At 39.6% G+C, this 18,787-nt stretch overlaps 2 protein-coding genes and 1 pseudogene across 2 annotated transcripts; 1 reads left to right on the top strand and 2 right to left on the bottom strand.

The window, feature by feature from the left end:
* Positions 1 to 2,073: 2,073 nt before the first annotated feature.
* LOC145492237 (extracellular calcium-sensing receptor-like) lies at positions 2,074 to 6,046 on the bottom strand. The gene has a single exon (XM_081471594.1). It carries the CDS (start codon positions 5,646 to 5,648, stop codon positions 3,096 to 3,098), a length of 2,553 nt encoding a protein of 850 aa, XP_081327720.1. The 5' UTR covers positions 5,649 to 6,046; the 3' UTR covers positions 2,074 to 3,095.
* A 1,409-nt stretch (positions 6,047 to 7,455) lies between these two features.
* Positions 7,456 to 13,247, bottom strand: LOC145492712 (uncharacterized; annotated as a pseudogene).
* A 232-nt stretch (positions 13,248 to 13,479) lies between these two features.
* LOC145492164 (extracellular calcium-sensing receptor-like) lies at positions 13,480 to 18,698 on the top strand. Its single transcript, XM_081471506.1, has one exon. The coding sequence runs from the start codon at positions 14,539 to 14,541 to the stop codon at positions 17,089 to 17,091; it is 2,553 nt and encodes an 850-aa protein (XP_081327632.1). The 5' UTR covers positions 13,480 to 14,538; the 3' UTR covers positions 17,092 to 18,698.
* Positions 18,699 to 18,787: the final 89 nt, after the last annotated feature.

Below are 18,787 nucleotides of genomic sequence, written 5' to 3'. Positions count from 1 at the left end.
TGTTTGTACTGAATGGCTTACGCTGCCCACTGGGATAACCGAAAGCGGTGGAAGGTTTTAGGGGTTACATCCTGGCAAGCTCTCAAAATAAGTATACCTCCATAAGAAGGACATTTCTTTATTACGGACAGTTCAGTTTTGTCCCTCATGACAACGGACCCTTGTAGCTCGTTATCATCATTGCTATCGGTTTTGAAGTCAAAACAGACACCCACTCAGTCTGATAAACACAAGAAATAATAATAATAATAATAATAATAATAATAATAATAATAATAATAATAATAATAATAAACAATGCCCCGCAGCTGTGAATGAATACTACTGGCGACGGCCTGTGAACTGCAGAGCAGAACGTGAAGAAACAAATATAGTAACTGGAATTATTAGTCTTTGGTCTTATCCATCTACTGTTGCAAATTCTTAAAACTAATACGTAAGAAAGAAATACTAAAGCTAAGAAAAACTTGTATGATAGTCAAGTCAGACTTTGCCGGTCATGGTCAATGCTTTTTCAATGGGGTCTGATCTGTTTTATGTTGGTGCAATATTACGAAATTATTTTCTGCTTTGTTTACCTAGAATAAATCACATTGTTTTCTTATTTTACGCGCCAATCTCGCGTTAATACATGTACATATCGGTATCAATTCAACAATATTCCTTGCTGTCGTGAAATTAACATGATAAAAGATGCTCCCTTGTTACCAAAAACCTCACCTATTCCGCAGGAAAAAAACCCTTGGTCAGTTGAAACATTTTCTCTGCTGGTTAAGTCAAAAGTTGAAGATCCGAGGTTGTAAACTAAAATTGTGGCTGACGGCCTTTGGTCGTACACGAAATACATGTTTTAAATCGCTGGGAACTTAACTTGAGATCATCAGATCCTGGAGAAATGAAAGCAGCTCATTAATAAAATATTGTGTTAGCCCGGTTATTGTTTTCTAAGTGCCATAGTGCAGATGTTTCTATCAGTTCCGATCCTCTAAGCCTAACACGAGTGCCCAGGTGATATTGTTTGTTTATCTAACGTAAATTGTCCTCGGAGATCAACGGGCAATTATATATCCGGGGCAGGACAACGTAAAATCGGCAAAACTAAAAGTAGCAAAAGATCGACTGAAGCTCATGACAATCGAGCCGATTTAATAGGTCACTCTCGACATATTAAAATTGAGTTTGATAGTGAGGCCTAGAGGACACAAACAAAAGAAATGAATAAACATGTTATTCAATTCCCTTTGTTTGTGTCCTCTGAGCCTCAATGCCAAACTGAATTTTAAAATATCGAAAACAGTCTACTGGAAATGACTCTCTGAATGCTGGCTACTGACTGGGCAGGAAAGAAACAGTTTCATTATTCTGTCCAGTCAGCGAACAGAAACACTTTCGCTTGATCTTACTTGGTACATTCATGCGGTGGAAATTCTCATTATAATTTTCTTTATAGAGCCGAAAAAGTTGAAAAATCATTTCGGAATTCGGCAAGAAAGATACCTAAGGATCCTCCTACCTTTAATTTAAGAAGGTGATTTCCACATCGATTTTATGGCAAAAATCTTGCACCTGAGAGTTATGTTTGGAAGTAGAATTGAATTATTTTTCTCCTCACTACAAAGATCAAACACAGCGAGAGGCCCAAGCCTGACGCACTAAGCTCAGCGCTTTGGTTAAAATATCTGCGAATTCCCTTTCTCAAACTCCATGGAACTTATTTTGAATGTTTTCTCGAGTGCAAAAGTCGTTCGAGAAGAAATTCTCAGCTAACTAGCTAATATCTAGTTTTTGACAAATGGTCAGCATTTATAATACTTAATTAATACCACGCTAAATTAGCCGCTGAGTGCCGCTAAAACGACTAATACTGAAAATGTTCTTGGTGAGAGGACTTTTTTTTTTTATGAAAATACTAGTTCAAAGTAGGACAGGTTGTAATTTGTCCAAAAATTTAACCTACACTTTCGCCCTTTTTAAGGCAAAAACAAGGGAATTTCTCTTTGTCTTTTTTTTTTTCGTTGATAAATTACGGTGCCTTCGTCTCGCGTTCCTTAAATTTTGCGTCGTTTGGCGGGTTAGAGTAAATGGCTCTCTCACGCAATTAACTTTTGGCGTTTAATAATGATAGGTTTAATAATGATTTTTATAGGCCAAAAGTCAAACTTCTAAGGGAAGTGGCTTCTATATGATCGCGGCGACCACAGTTAGATAGCTGTAATTTTATCTCTGATAATAATTTTTCGTAGTCAATCATAAAATCACGGCGAGAAATTTCATATGGTCCAACTCCAAAAATAAATTTTAAAAGCGAGAGACAGGTGATTAACAACGTTTTAACGTGATCACTTTTTCTCTCGGGCTAATACATCCATGAGGATTGTTCTCATCTAAAATTATTGTAAAGCGTAAAGTAATATGAAATTATATGGAGTCTCAGTGTTCGAGCCTAGTGACTCATAGCTTGAGTGGGATGTTGGTCCAGAACATGGTTATCCCCAGGAAATTCTCCAGTGCCTTTGTGTGAAGCAGGCCACTGCGAAAGTCAAGTCCAAAGATACAACGGAATAAAACCGGCTAAGGCTTGAAGCTGGACCGCTTTATCTGAAAAAATAGACGCAATAAACAAACCACCTGAAGGCAGACGAGTAAACCTGGTTTAATCTTCCCTTGTCAATTCTAATTATAAACAGGGTAAAATGGTAAATATCACACGTGGAAAGGAACTACAGTCGAACCTCCGCTAACGGCCACTTCTCTACAACGGCCACAATTTTGTTTCCGGCGGATGGTCCATACGCTTACTCTTATCTTAACTTCTCTACAGCGGCCATCCCTTCACAACGGCAATCTAAAATTTGTTCCAACTGCCATAATAACCTATTGACAAAGGCCAGTTTATCAACGACTGACGGACAGTGAATACAAAACCCCGAAAAAAAACACACACACACACACACACCTACTTCCTCCTAACGGCCACCTTTCTACAACGGCCAATTTTTACTCTGTCCCAAAGGTGACCGTAGTGAAGAGGCTCGACTTAGCTGGAAAAGGAGATTAATTCTCTTTAGGTGCAGCCATGCATGTTGGATACAGGATTAAGAGCCAGATGCAGGATTAGCGGGCAAGGCATAACTTGCTCCAAACGAGAATTGAGTTACTTCATTACGGATGTGGCTTAAATTGTTCAGCTCTGGCCTAAACCAAATGATATATATCTTTGGTAATAATATGGAACAAATAAAGCCATAAGCAGTCAAGAGCGTTGTAACACAGTCTACAGCAGTCACATACCATACATTCATTGAGAACTCTATGGGGTAATAAGCTAAAACTGAAAACGAAAATATGTACATCGAAAATGCTATTCGTTTAGCCTCACTAAAGTTTTCTGGTACTTTCCTTATTTTAAAAGAACAAAATGAAGCAAAAAGTATTTGGATGAGAATGTAAGAGCGCGTTGCCAGGAAGAAGCCTTGGCCAACTATTTCGCGGTATGCTTTACACTCAATAAAAATGTACTGTTCCGTTAGAATGTGTTTCTTTTTGATAGGTGGATCCAGAAGCTGCCAGGGTATTAACACAAGTAGCAACACAATATGCATGGCTATTATGATTACTACTTGCTTTCTATTGGTAAGAGAGATTACCACAAGTGGACGTGCTAATGGAATTTGGAAAGCACTGGAAATACGCAAAATTTTCACTAGTAGAAATGAGAGGCACAAGTTGTAAGTTAAGTAACGCCATGGATAAGTAATTTTGCATATTGTATCTGAAGGTTTAAGAAGATTGATGACCACCAGAGTTAAGAGCAACAGAATGCTTATCTGGAGGACGATGCTGAACTTCCTGTTAGACGCCTTAACAATTGGAGTATTCCAAAATCTACAGGTGACAGCAAACGAAAAGAGGGTGGCTACCATACCAGCAACAGTAAATACAACAATGGCTATTCCTCCTGGGCTGGAATACTTGAGATTGGACCTTGGTAGATCCACGCAATGGGTCCTGGCTTCATTGGATTTTTTTCCTCTGGGACATTCAATGCAGGTCTCCAAGCCAGGAATTGGATTGACTGTGCCACGAGGACATGCGACACAGTTCCAACAACAGGGTGAAGTTATGGATTTTCTAGTTCCAGCAGGGCATTGCTCCAAGCATTCAGACTTTGGAGGTTGGTTAGTTGGAGAGTTCCAGTGAATCTCTTGGGAAAAATGTAGCCGTTTGGCATGGGGCTCATTCTCTTTCCATTTTCCGACAACAACTTGTTCTAGGCGCTTAGTATGGCCTTCTTCAACTTGTTGAAAATTGACAATGTCGTACAAGACCGATTGTCTGTCGCCATCTTTATCAAAACTTACATTCCCCGTAAGTCCAACAAAACTAACTCTAGAAAGGAGGCCCTTCTTCACATTAATATCCATAGTGCGTTTCAGCTTGTAATCGATATCTTTCACTGTGGCGTTTTCAAATAAGACGTTTAAAGCATGTGCCATTGAATAAACAGCGTCAATGACGTAGGGAGTGTAAGAACTCTGCATGCGTTGAACAAAATCATGGAAACATTGCTCCATTGAATTTGCATTCTCATTACTTGCCGAGCAATTTGTTATCAGCGTCTTTATCTCGCTCGACCATTCTGGGAAGGTTTGGTTTATCGTTTTGATAGTTAAAGCTTTTTTACGTTCTTCAAATTCTGTTTCGGCGGAAAAACGATGAGGCTTGACTACTATGGATCCATCAAAAATGGACGAAAAACCTGGAATGGAGTCAGAAATGAATACATCGCTTAGGATCCAGACTCGGCCAGTCAGGTTTTGTCTGTAGACCTCAGTGAAAAAGTCCTTTGCGTAGGTGCCGTGTAACCATAAAATTACAACTCTGATGTTTTCGTACCGACGAAGCGTTGTAACAATGTTTCTTATGTTCAAAATGCGACCTTCGTAGGATATAAATTTCGTCATGGCAAGGCAGTATGAATTGTTTCTAGCTTCAGCTTCTCTGACTACTGACCACAGCCCATTTCGTCCATATGAGTCATCTTGTCCAACGGCGGCTACATAACTCCACTTGAAGTACTCTATGAGGTCAGCCATGGCTTTTCCTTTGAAAGCATCTGAAGGCGCCGTTCGATACAAATACTGATAAGTTTGAGCGCTTAGTTCAGGACTGGTCGCAGTCGGACTAATAACTGAAACATTTAAGACTTGAAGAAGTCCAGCGATAACAACAGCGGAGCTAGAGTCGTCCGGACCGATTAGAGCCGTGATCGATTTCTTTCCAAGTTTACCTCGCGTTAGGTTCGTGAGGAGCTTGCTTTTAATAAGATCGTAAGAGATCCGCGTAGCCTTTAGGGCAATTTCGCAATAATCTCGTATATCGTAGCCAAGAGATATGTTTGGGAGTAGGTTTGAATCGTTGTTTATCTTCTCAATAGCAAATATCATGGCGAACACGCGGTTTAAGCCCCTAACGTCAAGGTTACCGCATTGGTTTTCAGAATCTCCTCTCAAATGAACCCTTAAAAGACCACCCAAAATAATGTCTCCATCTTTGTAAGGCCCTTGAACAACACCATTTAAGATTGTAAGGCAGAACAAAACGAAGTGGTAGCGAGATAGAGGCTTGTAACTATTCATCTTTAACATGACGAAAATGAAAGGCGTTGTGTATTCAGTTGTAGATTTTGTCGGCCCACTCCTAGCAACATTCTAGATGATTCCCAAGCCAGGTGCAAGTATTGTCGCTTGTATTAACATCATTGACATGCTGCCTGAGGCCTGTAACTATTCAGCTTTAACATGACGAAAGTGAAAGGCGTTGTGTACTTAGTTGTAGGTGTTGAGTCAATATCTATAACATTGAAGAATTACAAGCCAGGTGGCAGCGTTGTGGTAAACCAACAACATTAGCATGCTGCACACATAACTTATTTTCAATACGTCCACAATTTTGTTTTGTTTTGTTTTTTTTGAAAAAATGGCTAATTGTTCAGCGTTTCAACATGGCCATGCCTGGTAACATAAAGATGACAAGATTTTCGATGAGCGCCAATAAAATCATTTTGATATGTTTAAATAATTTATTTGTCAATTTTTTTACTTCAGTTTCTATGTTTATTTTTAAAGAAAAAAAGAAAAGAAAAGAAAAAACAAACAAACAAACAAAACCGACCAAACAAAGCAGCTCTGTTTTCCTTTTCACACGCCGATTTTAAAAGACACAACGTTCGCGCCCATTGTTTCTACGTATCCTTATTGCGCACGTAAGTCACGTCATACATTTAGCGCGCACTAAGGAAGAAATAAAAGCAAGTATAGGGCTTGGTATCGGTTGCGTTAACTTCAACTTCAGTTTTCATAACCAGAATACCGCCGTCAGACTGGTCTGTCAGCAAAGTGGATATTGCCATGGGCTTCCAAATACGAATACCCCGTGTTGTAATAACATCTTTTGTTTTCTTTTTTTCTTTTTTTCTCTTCCCTTTCCAAGGCTATATCAGCGACTGCAGAACTCCCAGTCTCGTGTAATGTCTTTTTTTTCTATTTATCAACTATTTTGTTCAAACCATTTCGCCATGTCTGCATTCGTCTTTGAAGCGCTTATTTACAATACTGTATAAATAATAGCGAAACGCATGTCTGTATATTAATACACAGATTTTATTGTAGCCAGTACACGAGCGAGAAAGGACAATTGTTACATATATAATTTAACACCGCTCATCACGCGGAGGTTTTCACAAGTCTTTCCTGGAGCGTCTTTGTCGAAATCATAGGTCGTGTTCCATTGGGATCAACCGTTTTTGGCTGGTTGGGTCGACTGGGATTTTTCGTGTTCTACTGGGGAGAAACCGTTTTCGGTTGGTTTAGTTGATTAACTTTTTCAACCGGCCTGAAACCTTAAATTTTCGAAAAGTTAAGGAGGCTCTGAACCCTACCTACAGACTTTTTTTAAACTTTGCCAAGAGTTGCGTCTTATTATGTTTATCAAAAGTTAATAATATAAAAAAAATTTCGCCGTGCTGTTTTTGAATTATGAGCCCCTAAAGCTGTAATTAAGGGTGTTTTTAGGAGGTCATACTGTTGCTATGGTAACCTTTTGCGTCACGAAAATGATAACAACGTGTTTACCAATGATTGGGCAGTTTTTTTTGATACCATGATTGTAGCATCAAGTGATAGAAAGTGGTTATAACGACCCATCAAAATCTAAGTGCTGGAAACTGTTTTGAGCCACCTTAATTGGAGCACTCTGTGGTTTTTCAGTTCTGATTACCTTAAATCTGCATAGCCAAAGAGTTAAATTAATTATATAAATTCTAAGACATTGACATTGTTTACTGACAGTTGTTATTAAATCAAATAAAACCGACGCGTTTGATGCCGGAAGTCGACAGTTGAAAGCAAAGTGTGTCAGGTATATTTTGCCACATTTTGTTACTTTCCACACTTATTAAATTCATTTTCAAACTTTGAATGACTCAAAGTAATTTCCTCACAGGAGAAACAGCAGTCTTCATGTAAATGTAGATATGTGACGTGACAGGCTTGTTTCTGTTAAATGATTAAGAAATAAAATTCACTGAGCTCGAAAAAAATAAAGCTTATCTTTGACAGAAAATCCACATTCTACAGCAAATTAAGTTCTTCCCGGTTACTTTTGTAAAATCTGATTGCACGAGTATTTTCTGAGATAAGGCTAATGTAAACACCGTCGCCATGAAAAGCCAACAAAGATAAAGGAAAGCACGTACTAGTCTGTTAGCTTCTGTTGTGTCGCCATTATTCACTGTATTCTCTGTTTCAATTCAACTGTGATCTGGCGACTAAATGATTATCTTTACGCTTTGCTCAGTCCTTTGAATTACGTTTTGTGGTATTATTGACCAACCCGAGAATAATTAAAAACACCGGCATTCAACGATTCATTTTTTGTGTCAATATTTTCGAAGACCGGAACTAGTATTAACGAAGTAACTGAAGTTTTCTTATTACAAAAGTTTATAGTTCTTACAACATCTCAACCCCTTGAATACCAAACTTTCGCCAAAAAATACTGGTTTTTACCGTTCAGTCAGGTTTTTTGGCTGCCATGACGCTAAATAAGCCTAAGTTTTTCTAAGATAGCTATATTTTACCAAAAGGAGAGATTTTACGAGGATTACGTACAAAATTGAGCAATATTTCAATTCCGGGCATGCGCATAAGCCAAAATTTGGACAATGTTTTTTTTTTTCTTTGCCATTACCCGGTCTCAATTTTGTTTGTCGCCCCTCTCCTTTCTTTTTTTCTCGGCCCTGGTGACATTTAAATTGATGACGTCACAAGTGGTACAAAGAGCACGACCATTAAGTGGCCGTAAATGGTTACTTGGGCGTCAAAGGGTTAAGACTATAAACTGATTGATAGATATTCTGGTTATTTGAATTCTTGCAGAACCAGAGCCGGCCTCTCATACGTCTTTTTATCTACATAAATGCTAATGCTTTACCAAGTAGATTCTTTCCACCTTTCATTCCAGTTACAACTGAATTCACATTGCTATGGTATGTGGCAAGAGAAGGTTGCTAATAGTGGCGGTACTCACATGTAGAGGGTTTTTGCTTTCCACTGTTTTGCCAGCTTGCTCGCCAGGTGTTGTTTTGATTAACTTTGTAAACACTACTTTTCACCTCATAGCAAGAGTACTTTTCAAGGGTTCCTTCGCACTTATACATAAAATGCACTTTTTAAATTAAACTTCTAGTTCCCTTCTTATATAAATCTTGTCTCCATCGCTTCTATTTCGCTGACATAATCAAGGTCTTCTTCCACCTCTTGGGAAGCACTTACATTTAGCTCAAGACACTCCTCTTATTAAGGGCTGACAACCTGCTGAAACATCTTGCAACTTAAAGTGTTGAAAGCCATTCCTCCTTTGTAAACAATTTATTTCCATTTGCTGATCTTAGACTCTTCATTTTAAACGCAATATCAGCAGGATTTGCTTTAACACTGGTTTGGTCTCTTTGGAAGAATGCATCCTGCAAAAAAGACGAATGCATTCAAAAAATCGGGTAGACTTCTTCGCTTTCTTCAGTGCCCAACCCTCCTCCAGTGAAGGACTGTCAGCTGATACTGAAGGCGATTCTGTCGCGGACGGCGCAACACCAATTTCGCCTCGCACATAGTCTCTAGTAACAGTTTTACAGGTTTCCGCCCACTTCGCTTAATGCTGTCATGGTCAGATTCTCTTTCTAACTTGATTAAGTGGCGACCAACATCAAGATGTTTCTGTAGACTTTTGAATTCCTGGTAGATTTTTTCACAGCCTTGTTCTGGGCAGAAATAAGAAGCAACCGATCGAGTTGCTGACTCTGCTTCTTCTGACTGGCTTATTTGTACCTCCGTTGGCGCTGATGGTCCGACATCTTGGGCCTGAGTTGCTACTGCACGAAACGTGCCGACATTTTGAGATGGTCGGATAAATGGCTGAAGCTCTTTGACTCCTGTGGGACCTTGTGGAGTACCATACTTATTAAGCCGTGCCAGCGAAAAAAACTTGCCGGTGCCCACATTGTATGCCTTCCAAACTCTCAGTCCAATAATGTTCAGTGCTTGAATACCAGTCATCCTATGTTTCGTCATAATTATAAAATCTTGAATTTCTGTAACAGTGACATAACAGCCCTTGACACCACCATGCGATTCAATTGCAACCTTCATATCTTCGGCGTTGTTTATGTCATTTCCCTCGTTTATAAATCGCCGCATCTGACTGTTAAGAGTGGCTATACGGCGATCACAAACATCTTTGCCGGCTTGGGGGTCGCTGAAGTCGTACCGGGAGGTTCTGATTCCGACACGCTCACCAATACTTGCAAGAAAGGCATTGTGATAGCACCCCAGCGTTATGGGATCGCAGGAAAGCCTCCCTGAGGTTGGAATAACTAGACTTTAAAGCCACAAGCGTACTTTCCAGGATCAATGCCGCAGCAAACATTTCAGTGTCAAAAACGTGGATGTAGCTTCTCGTCTAGAGAAAGAACGGGATTGTATAACATTAGTACTGACAACATTAGGCTTACAGGCAATGTGGAAGTACGGTAAAGCTCTATATTATCAAACACCCATGCAATGGGGGATTTATTTTAATCGTGTATTTGCATTTCCTTTTTACCAGCATTTTTTCTTACATCTGTATTTCATATTTTATTAATTATTAGATAAGTAATTGTAGTTATGTGTCCCCAATTAGTGTACATAGTGTGGGAGCGACTTCTATACTTTCATAAGTTCTGTTCTGTTCTTATCTCGTCTCGTCTCGTCTCGTCTCGTCTCGTCTCGTCTCGTCTCATCTCATCTCATCTCATCTCATTTTATCTCATCTCATCTCAGCTCAGCTCAGCTCAGCTCAGCTTAACTTAGCTCAGCTCAGCTTAGCTTAGCTTAGCTTAGCTTATCTTATCTTATCTTATCTTATCTTATCTTATCTTATCTTATCTTGACAGATGTCTTTGTTGCGGTATCGCTTTTACTTATTCCGTTACTCTAGATCTAAGTTAGTCTGATGACTACTAGATTATTTTTCCTAGACGTCGTCCTTAGATACATCTGATCACACCCAGGCGTAAGAATCTACCTCAATTTCACTGTCATCCTCCTTTTTGACAGCGACAGAAACATGCCATAACTTTTCTTTCTTACCGAACGAATTCCGTTGTGTTTCCCGGTAGCTGATTGGGAGAAATTTCATCGCCCAGTCCATAATGATAAGTACCTGGTTATCGACCAGGTTCTCGATAACAATGTTTTTTTGCGGTGTCCTGATGAGTGACCCTGAGGATATGCGCTTTCCACCCATCAATATCAGGAATTGCGTTATCCATATCGTACTGTAATTCTTCCAGCCGGTCTTTACTGCCAAGTGACGTATAACAATATTAGATATGCTTTCTTTGAGATTTCCAAACCTGTATATTGTTTGGAAAATTCTTTCCGGGATTCTAAACAAAATCAAGAGAGTGATCAACCTTTGCTGGGTGCAGTCTACTTCGCTTTATCTGTGGTGGTTCTATTTGTTGACCAGGTTCATTAAGAAAAGCGTGTTTTCTTGCTTCATCAATAAACCATTTTACAGTTGTCTGCTCAGTGACCTGGCCTTTGTATGGCAGCGAGGCTAGAGTTGACCTTGTTTTGATACAGACCTCACTGCTTTTGTCATGTTAATGCACCTAGTTAGCATCAGAACAACTTGTTTTACACAACAAAAGCAGTGAGGTCTGTATCAAAACAAGGTCAACTCTAGCCTCGCAGCCATACAAAGGCCAGGCCACTGAGCAGACAACTGTAAAATGGTGTATTCTCCATTTTGTAAGACCCGGAATTAAGGTCAATAATTCTGACTTTGGATGGTCACAAACAAAAATCGAGAGTATCTGCTGTCTGGTATACCATGAATTTGACCCTAAATAGAGCTTTACAAGTCTTGCAAGAAGTTCATTATCTGGTACGTTTCTATCCATTCCTCTGCTGCACTTCTCAACCACCCGATGGAAAAGCCAAGTGGACTACTCCGGTGCAATTGCCTCCAGTACTGTCTCTACTGCTTGCATTGCGTTACGTTTGTATTAGCGACTTGAGAAAGAGGACAAATTCAAGACATCTGTACAAAGCTGAGATCGAACGGGACTTGGCTTCCATCCGCAGAGTTTCGGAGAAAGTTATTGAGATAGTGAAGCCTATGCTGTACTTGAGGAGAAGACTGCCATTTTAGCGACGTTTCGACTTCAGGAACTGATTCTTGTGAAGCGGACGAAAACGCCTCTGAACTGGCATCATCTGCCCTCACCGGAAGTTGTTGAGTTGGTGTTACCTCAGGACCTACCTCTTGTGAGGCGTATGAACGTGCCTCAGACCTTAAATCGTCTGCTCCTGTTGGGAGTTGTGGAGTTGGTATTACCCGTATAGAAGTATAAAAATGTACGTTACGAAAATCATAGTATAATGCAGGTGCGTTTCTTTTCCCTCGTCTTCAAGAGGACCAAGCAAAAATGGAAAGGAGGAAACTTACCTCACTAGCCTGCTCTTGGCTTGATGACGGGCTAGTTTCAGGTTCCCTGACTGTAATACGCTCAGCGGAAGGCTGAAGTTCTGGTGATGTGAGAACTTCGAGAAGAGCAGCACTATGTTCCCTCCGGCATAATTTGCAAATACCTATAATAGTTCGTAGCATAAACATGAAAATATGTTTTACGAGGGGAATAGGGTAGAGGGACCAAGTACATTTATTAAGCGGCAGTATGTGTCCTTTTCAGTATCGATAGCTAACTTTATTTTGCAACAAAAATAAACCTTCCTTACAGAATCATTGTCGTTAGCTGCAATTTTTTTTCCTGATTGTCAATTGTTGGTGAAACACTGAAAGGAGCACATAAAGTTGGGGTTTCTCGCTCAACTCTGGAGGTTTGACTCGCCGTCACTTTCCACCTATCCGTACAAAGGCGTTTTTCTCCGTGTTCACCCAGTCGCTTTCCTTGCTTTCACATTGACCCTATACTTAAGACTAAAACAGCGCGTTCGTATATGGCCAACGCAGAAGTTGAACCTGCTTTGAAATGGACATTCATCTACGATCCTGTAACTTATATGCAAAGTAAATGGTAAAAACAAAAACTTTTTCAATTCTTTGTTGAAGCTCTTGCCGCAAGAAGTGAGCGGATATAACGATGATACATTATTTTTAGTATAACTTCCAGAGGTGAACTGAAGAATTAGACATTCTGATTGGTCGACAATCTCAGCTTTTGACGTTATATTCGCCGCGCTAGACGATGAATATAGCATTTCTAAGCTAGGATTCGAGGCATTTAGAAGGCGTAAAAGCAATGGATTCGAAATCGTCAGTCAAACTGTGTCCGATTGAGTAAAAGAAGTTTGTTGTTCTTCAGACTGAAGCTACTCTGTTATTATTAGACACTGAATATAGCAATGCATGAAGTCAACAACAATGAAACATACGTGAGGTGCCTAGTGTTTTTTCCCTGTATATTTACTGTCGGTTAAAATATTCGATATGTTAACTGGAATCAAACGAACAACAGCCTCTGCGTTTGCGTGTTTCAGTCTGTTATTTTGTTGTTCTTGATATTCCCCTCTGGAAATTATACTAAAACAATTGTTTTCCTCAGGCTCAGGGAACATTACTTTCGTCTTGGCAAAATAGTCACTGCTACCATTCGATTCAATTTTTCTCTTCCTTGCCATTGGCCAAGAGCTTAGCACGTGACCTGCAAATAATTACCTAAAAATAATGGTCTCCTCTGTCTAAATGTGTTCTGCTCATGTGTGATTGTATCCACGCTATTGTTTAAAAAATGGCAGAAGCTTCTCGAAGCTGTCAGAGAGTGATTTAAATATTCATATTTAAACAAATTTGGCAATCGGATGATAAAACAATTATTGAACTCGATTATCGCAAAACATCGTGATTTGTCAGTGTCTCGCAGATCAATTATTTGCCTCAGCCTTCGCTTTCGGTATATAACTGATCTGTTTGCCGTTAATCAATCATAATATTTTGCTCAACGTCGTCCAATAATTGTTTTTAATGTTCACTTTGCCTTTGGCGAGCAATTGTTAAATGCAGCCGCACTATTTTCCATCACACCCAGTAGCTATTAACCGTGAATAAATTTATTAATTACCAGTTACCAAACTACAAATATAAATATTACAGTCATATTGTAGCAAAACTTGCAATACCATTAAAAAAATCAATAATGCTAGATGGTATACGAAAGTTATTACAATTCAACAGTATATTCCATTAAAACAAGTCAGTTTAAATAAAATAAGTCAACAAAAACAGATAAAAAGAATTTATTAAGAAGGCTTTCTTCAAATGATAAGTCTTTAGTTTGCGCTAGAATTCGTTTAGAGATTCGCCACATCGATCTCAAGAACGAATGTCCAGAGAAAGAGCAATCAAACTTTAACGCTACCTTCGGTCGTTCGATCTGCTGAGTCTCACTACGCGAGAGCACCACAGTATAATTGGTTTTACTCAATCAGCGACATCTCCTGTCGCTCGGTATCGCATGTTGCAGAGACCTAATTTACATCACAAATGCAGAGCAGAAAGGACTTGTTTTTGAAACTCGAACTGACGTTGAAAATTAGCAAACTATAATTATTTGAACGCGCTAAAATGACTATATTGCCTTTCAAAGGCTAATTGCTTGGCAAAATGGACTAAGTAAAATGCGGCTTTTGTTATTATTATTCTCTCACAAAATGCGCTACTCACTTTCTCTGCGTAAGTTTCTTATGCCTTCTGAAAAAAAGCCTTTCTCCCAGGCATGGCCATTTTAAACAATTTCATATCTTGCCAATTTGCCAAAAATGAGGAAGATTTCAATATAACTTACGTGTGCAGCATGTGAATAATATTGATATAAGCAACAATACTGCCACCTGGCTTGGGAATCGTCACAATGTTGCTAGGAGTGGGTCGTCAAGACCTGCAACTGAATACACAAAGTATTTCATTTCCACCATGTTAAAGATGAATAGTAACAAGCTCCTATCCTACTGCTACTTTGTTTTGATCTGCATTTCAATCTTAACTGGTGTTGTTCAAGGACCTTATAAAGATGGAGATATCATTTTGGGTGGACTTTTAAGGGTTCATTTGAGAGGAGATTCTGAAAACCAATGCGGTGAGCTTGACGTTAGGGGTTTAAATCGCGTGTTCGCCATGATATTTGCCATTGAGAAGATAAACAACGATTCAAAATTACTTCCAAACATATCTCTGGGCTATGACATACGAGATTATTGCGAGATTTCCTTAAAAGCTACACGAATTTCTTACGATCTTATTAAAGACAAGCTCCTCACGAACGTGACGCAAGGTAAACTTGGAAGAAAATCGATCACGGCTCTAATCGGTCCAGACGAATCTAGCACCGCTGTTGTTATCGCTGGTCTTCTTCAAGCCTTGAATGTTTCAGCCATTAGTCCGACTGCGACCAGTCCTGAACTAAGTGCTTATACTTACCAGTATTTGTATCGAGCACCGCCTTCAGACTCTTTTAAAGGGAAAGCCATGGCTGACCTCATAGAGCATTTTAAATGGAGTTATGTAGCCGCCATTGGACAGGATGACACGTATGGACGAAACGGGCTTTGGTCTGTAGTCAGAGAAGCTGAAGCTAGAAACAACTCATTTTGCCTTGCTATGGCGAGATTTATATCCCATGAAAGTCCCATTTTGAGCATTAGAAACATCGTCACAGCACTTCGTCGGCAAGAAAATATTAGAGTCGTGATTCTGTGGATACACGGTAGCTATGCAACGCACTTTTTCGATGAGGTCTACAGACAAAACCTGACTGGGCGAGTTTGGATCCTAAGCGACGTCTTCATTTCTGACTCAATCCCAGGTTTTTCTTCCATCCTTGATGGATCCATAGTCGTCAAGCCTCGTCGATTTTCCGCTGACAAAGAATTTGAAGAACGCAAAGAAGTTTTAACTATCGCAAAGCTTAATGAAACCTTTCCGGAGTGGTGGAGCGAGATTAGAACGCTTATAACAGATTGCTCGGCAAGTTATAAGAATGCAAATTCAACAGACCAATGTTTCAGTGATTTTGTTCAACGCATGCAGAGTTCTTACACTCCCTACGTCATTGACGCTGTTTATTCAATGGCACATGCTTTGAACATCTTATTTGAAAACAACACAACGAAAGATATCGATTACAAGCTGAAACTCACCATGGATATTAACGTGATGAAAAGCCTCCTTTCTAGGGTTAGTTTTGCTGGACTAACGGGAAATGTAAGTTTTGATAAAGATGGCGACAGACAATCGGTCTTGTACGACATTGTCAATTTTCAGCAAGTGGAAGAAGGCCATACTAAGCGACTAGAACAAATTCTGGTCGGAAATTGGAAAGACAATGAGCACCATGCCAAACGGCTACATTTTGTCCAAGAGATTCACTGGAACTCTCCAACTAACCAACCTCCAAAGTCTGAATGCTTAGACCAATGCCTTGCTGGAACTAGAAAATCAATCACTTCACCATGTTGTTGGAACTGTGTCGCATGTCCTCGTGGCACAGTCAACGCGATTCCTGGCTTGGAGTCCTGCATTGAATGTCCCAGAGGAAAAAAATCCAATGAAGCCAGGACCCATTGCGTCGATTTACCGGTGGCCAATCTCAAGTATTCCAGCGCAGGAGGAATAGTTATTCTTGTATTTACTGTTGCTGGCATAATAACCACCCTCTTTTCGTTTGCTATCACTTGTAGATTTTGGAATACTCCAATTGTTAAGGCATCCAACAGAAGATTTAGCGTCGTCCTCCAGATAAGTGCTCTGTTGCTGTTGACTCTAGTGATTATCAATCTTTTCGAACCTTCAGATACAACTTGCAAGGTCATTTATCCATGGCGTTACTTAACTTACAACTTGGGCCTATCATTCCTACTAGTGAAAATTTTACGCATTTCCAGTGCTTTCCAAATTCCTTTAGCGCGTTCACCTGTGGCAATCACTCTTACCAATAGACTGCAAGTAGTGATCATAATAATCATGCATATTGTGTTGTTACTTGTGTTACTACCCTGGCAGCTTCTGGATCCACCTATCAAAAAGAAACACATTCTAACGGGACAGTACATTTTTATTGAGTGTAAGGCATACAGCATGGTAGTCGGAAAAAGCCTTTTTCTGGTAACGTGCTCTTACATTCTTATTCAAATACTTTTTGCTGCATTTTGTTCTTTTAAAATAAGGAACGTTCCAGAAAACTTTAGTGAGGCTAAACGAATAGCATTTTCGATGTACATATTTTCGTTTTCAGTTTTAGCTTATTACCCCATAGAGTTCTCACTGAGTGGATGGTATGTGACTGTTGTAGACTGTGTTACGACATTGTTGAGTGCTTATGGCTTTATTTGTTGTATACTAATACCAAAGATGTATATCATTTGGTTTAGGCCGGAACTGAACAATTTACATCAAATCCGTAATGAAGTAACTGAATTCTCGTTTAGAACCAATTCCGCTTTGCGCATTAACCCTGTATCTGGCTCCTAAGTAATGTATCAAACAGGTAAGACCGTGTTTGACCACATTTCCAAACACCGAGAAGAGACTTGAAAACGCGACGCACAGCGGAGTATTTTTGACGAACTTCGAGGTGTTTAGAAATGTGGTCAAACACTGTCTTGACTTCCTTTGTCTAAACTTGATGCATTATAATGAGTTTGAGAATGTTGTATCCACCATGCATGTCCACAGTTAAGCAAAGTTAATCTCCAACTAATTTCTTTGGTCTTTTTATAGTTACAATTTTGTCCTGTCTATAATTAGAATTGACAATGAAATATTTAACCATATTTACCCGTTCGACTTGAGTTGGTTTATTTATTTTTCTTTCTCATTGGTTTTTGCGCCGGATTCGGGATCCAGCGCTCCGGCATCGAGCTCTGGATGAGTTAATTGCGTTGCGTTTTTTTGGACAGTCACCTGGTTCCCGTCTTCTACAACCAGGTGCAGAAGTACCTGGGAATTTAATGGGTTGGAATAGTTTCCAGTTCATACTAAAGATACTGGCGAAAAGTGTCGACTTGATGAGCAACTAGGCTGGAATAGAGGCCTAAATTAAATATATATATCGTAGTTTACTATTTGCGACGAAGTTAGATGGGAATTTAGTACCTATGCATGGCCCGCTGGAGAAATAGCTTTGATAAAAGATGTTTTTCGACTACCAGCTGCATCCTTTTTTTGTTTCTGTTTTGTTTGTATGTTTTTTGTCCGCTATGGATGAGGATAACGTTCGCGTTTTATTTTTTCTAAATGTTGTCATTAATCTGGGATGGAATGGTACTGTGTTAACCTGATGGAAAATGTGAACTTTACCTCAAGTCCTGGCCAAACAGACTCGTAAGTAGTCGTAAGTACTCCCACAAGTTGAACTTGCGTAGAGACTTGCGTTTGGTGGCCAATTGGACTCGTAAGTTTCCTCGCAAGTATACGTAAGGCGCCAAAAACGTCATTTCATGGCTACGTGCTCACTCCCACGCGGCCAATATCCTGTGTTTTATTTTCTAATAGGTTGCTGTAACAACGAATGGAGTCACTCAACTTGCGTTGACTTGGGTCGGGTGTTCAAACGGTGAAAAACTTGCGTCGACTTGCATGCAAATTTGGTCTTGACCAAAGCAAAGGCAAGTCATTGCAAATCATCGCAAGAGCACGCAAGGCCTGGCCAAACGGAGTCGCAAGTACACCAAAGTTTGCAACTTGCGTCTACTTGCGAGTCCATTTGGCCAGGGATTTAAATGCTGTTTGGCATTGCTTTTGGATAGATTTTTACTATAGGGAAAACAATTAAGGCTCACACTTTAAATGTAAATAATCAATTGTACTTTCACCTGCTTTAAAAATCCATTTTCGGTCTTGGACTGTGCATGTCCAATATCTTCAGTTTTTGGCTTATCATTGTACGCGAAAAAATATTCTGTCAGGAAAGCACAATAAGTTAACAAAAGAAATGGCTGTCGATCCTAGATCGTCGATGATCATATATGTATGTGGAAACCACTCCCCTAAGTAACCCAAGAGTCTTTCGCAGCACTTTAACTTGAATGATCACCAACGTAATAAAATGGACGAGTTGCCCGAAGATAATTATTGTTAAAATGGGAACAGCTAATTGCGGGGAGAATCAGGTAACCTAACTACTATGAGTAGCTAACTCTCCGGAAGTCTGATTTAAATGTGAAAA

The sequence above is a fragment of the Orbicella franksi genome, chromosome 7 (assembly GCF_964199315.1).
Source record: "Orbicella franksi chromosome 7, jaOrbFran1.1, whole genome shotgun sequence".
Classification (NCBI taxonomy): Eukaryota; Metazoa; Cnidaria; class Anthozoa; order Scleractinia; family Merulinidae; genus Orbicella; species Orbicella franksi.
Note: the sequence above shows the minus strand (reverse complement) of the source record. Positions and strands in the feature narration are given on the sequence as shown.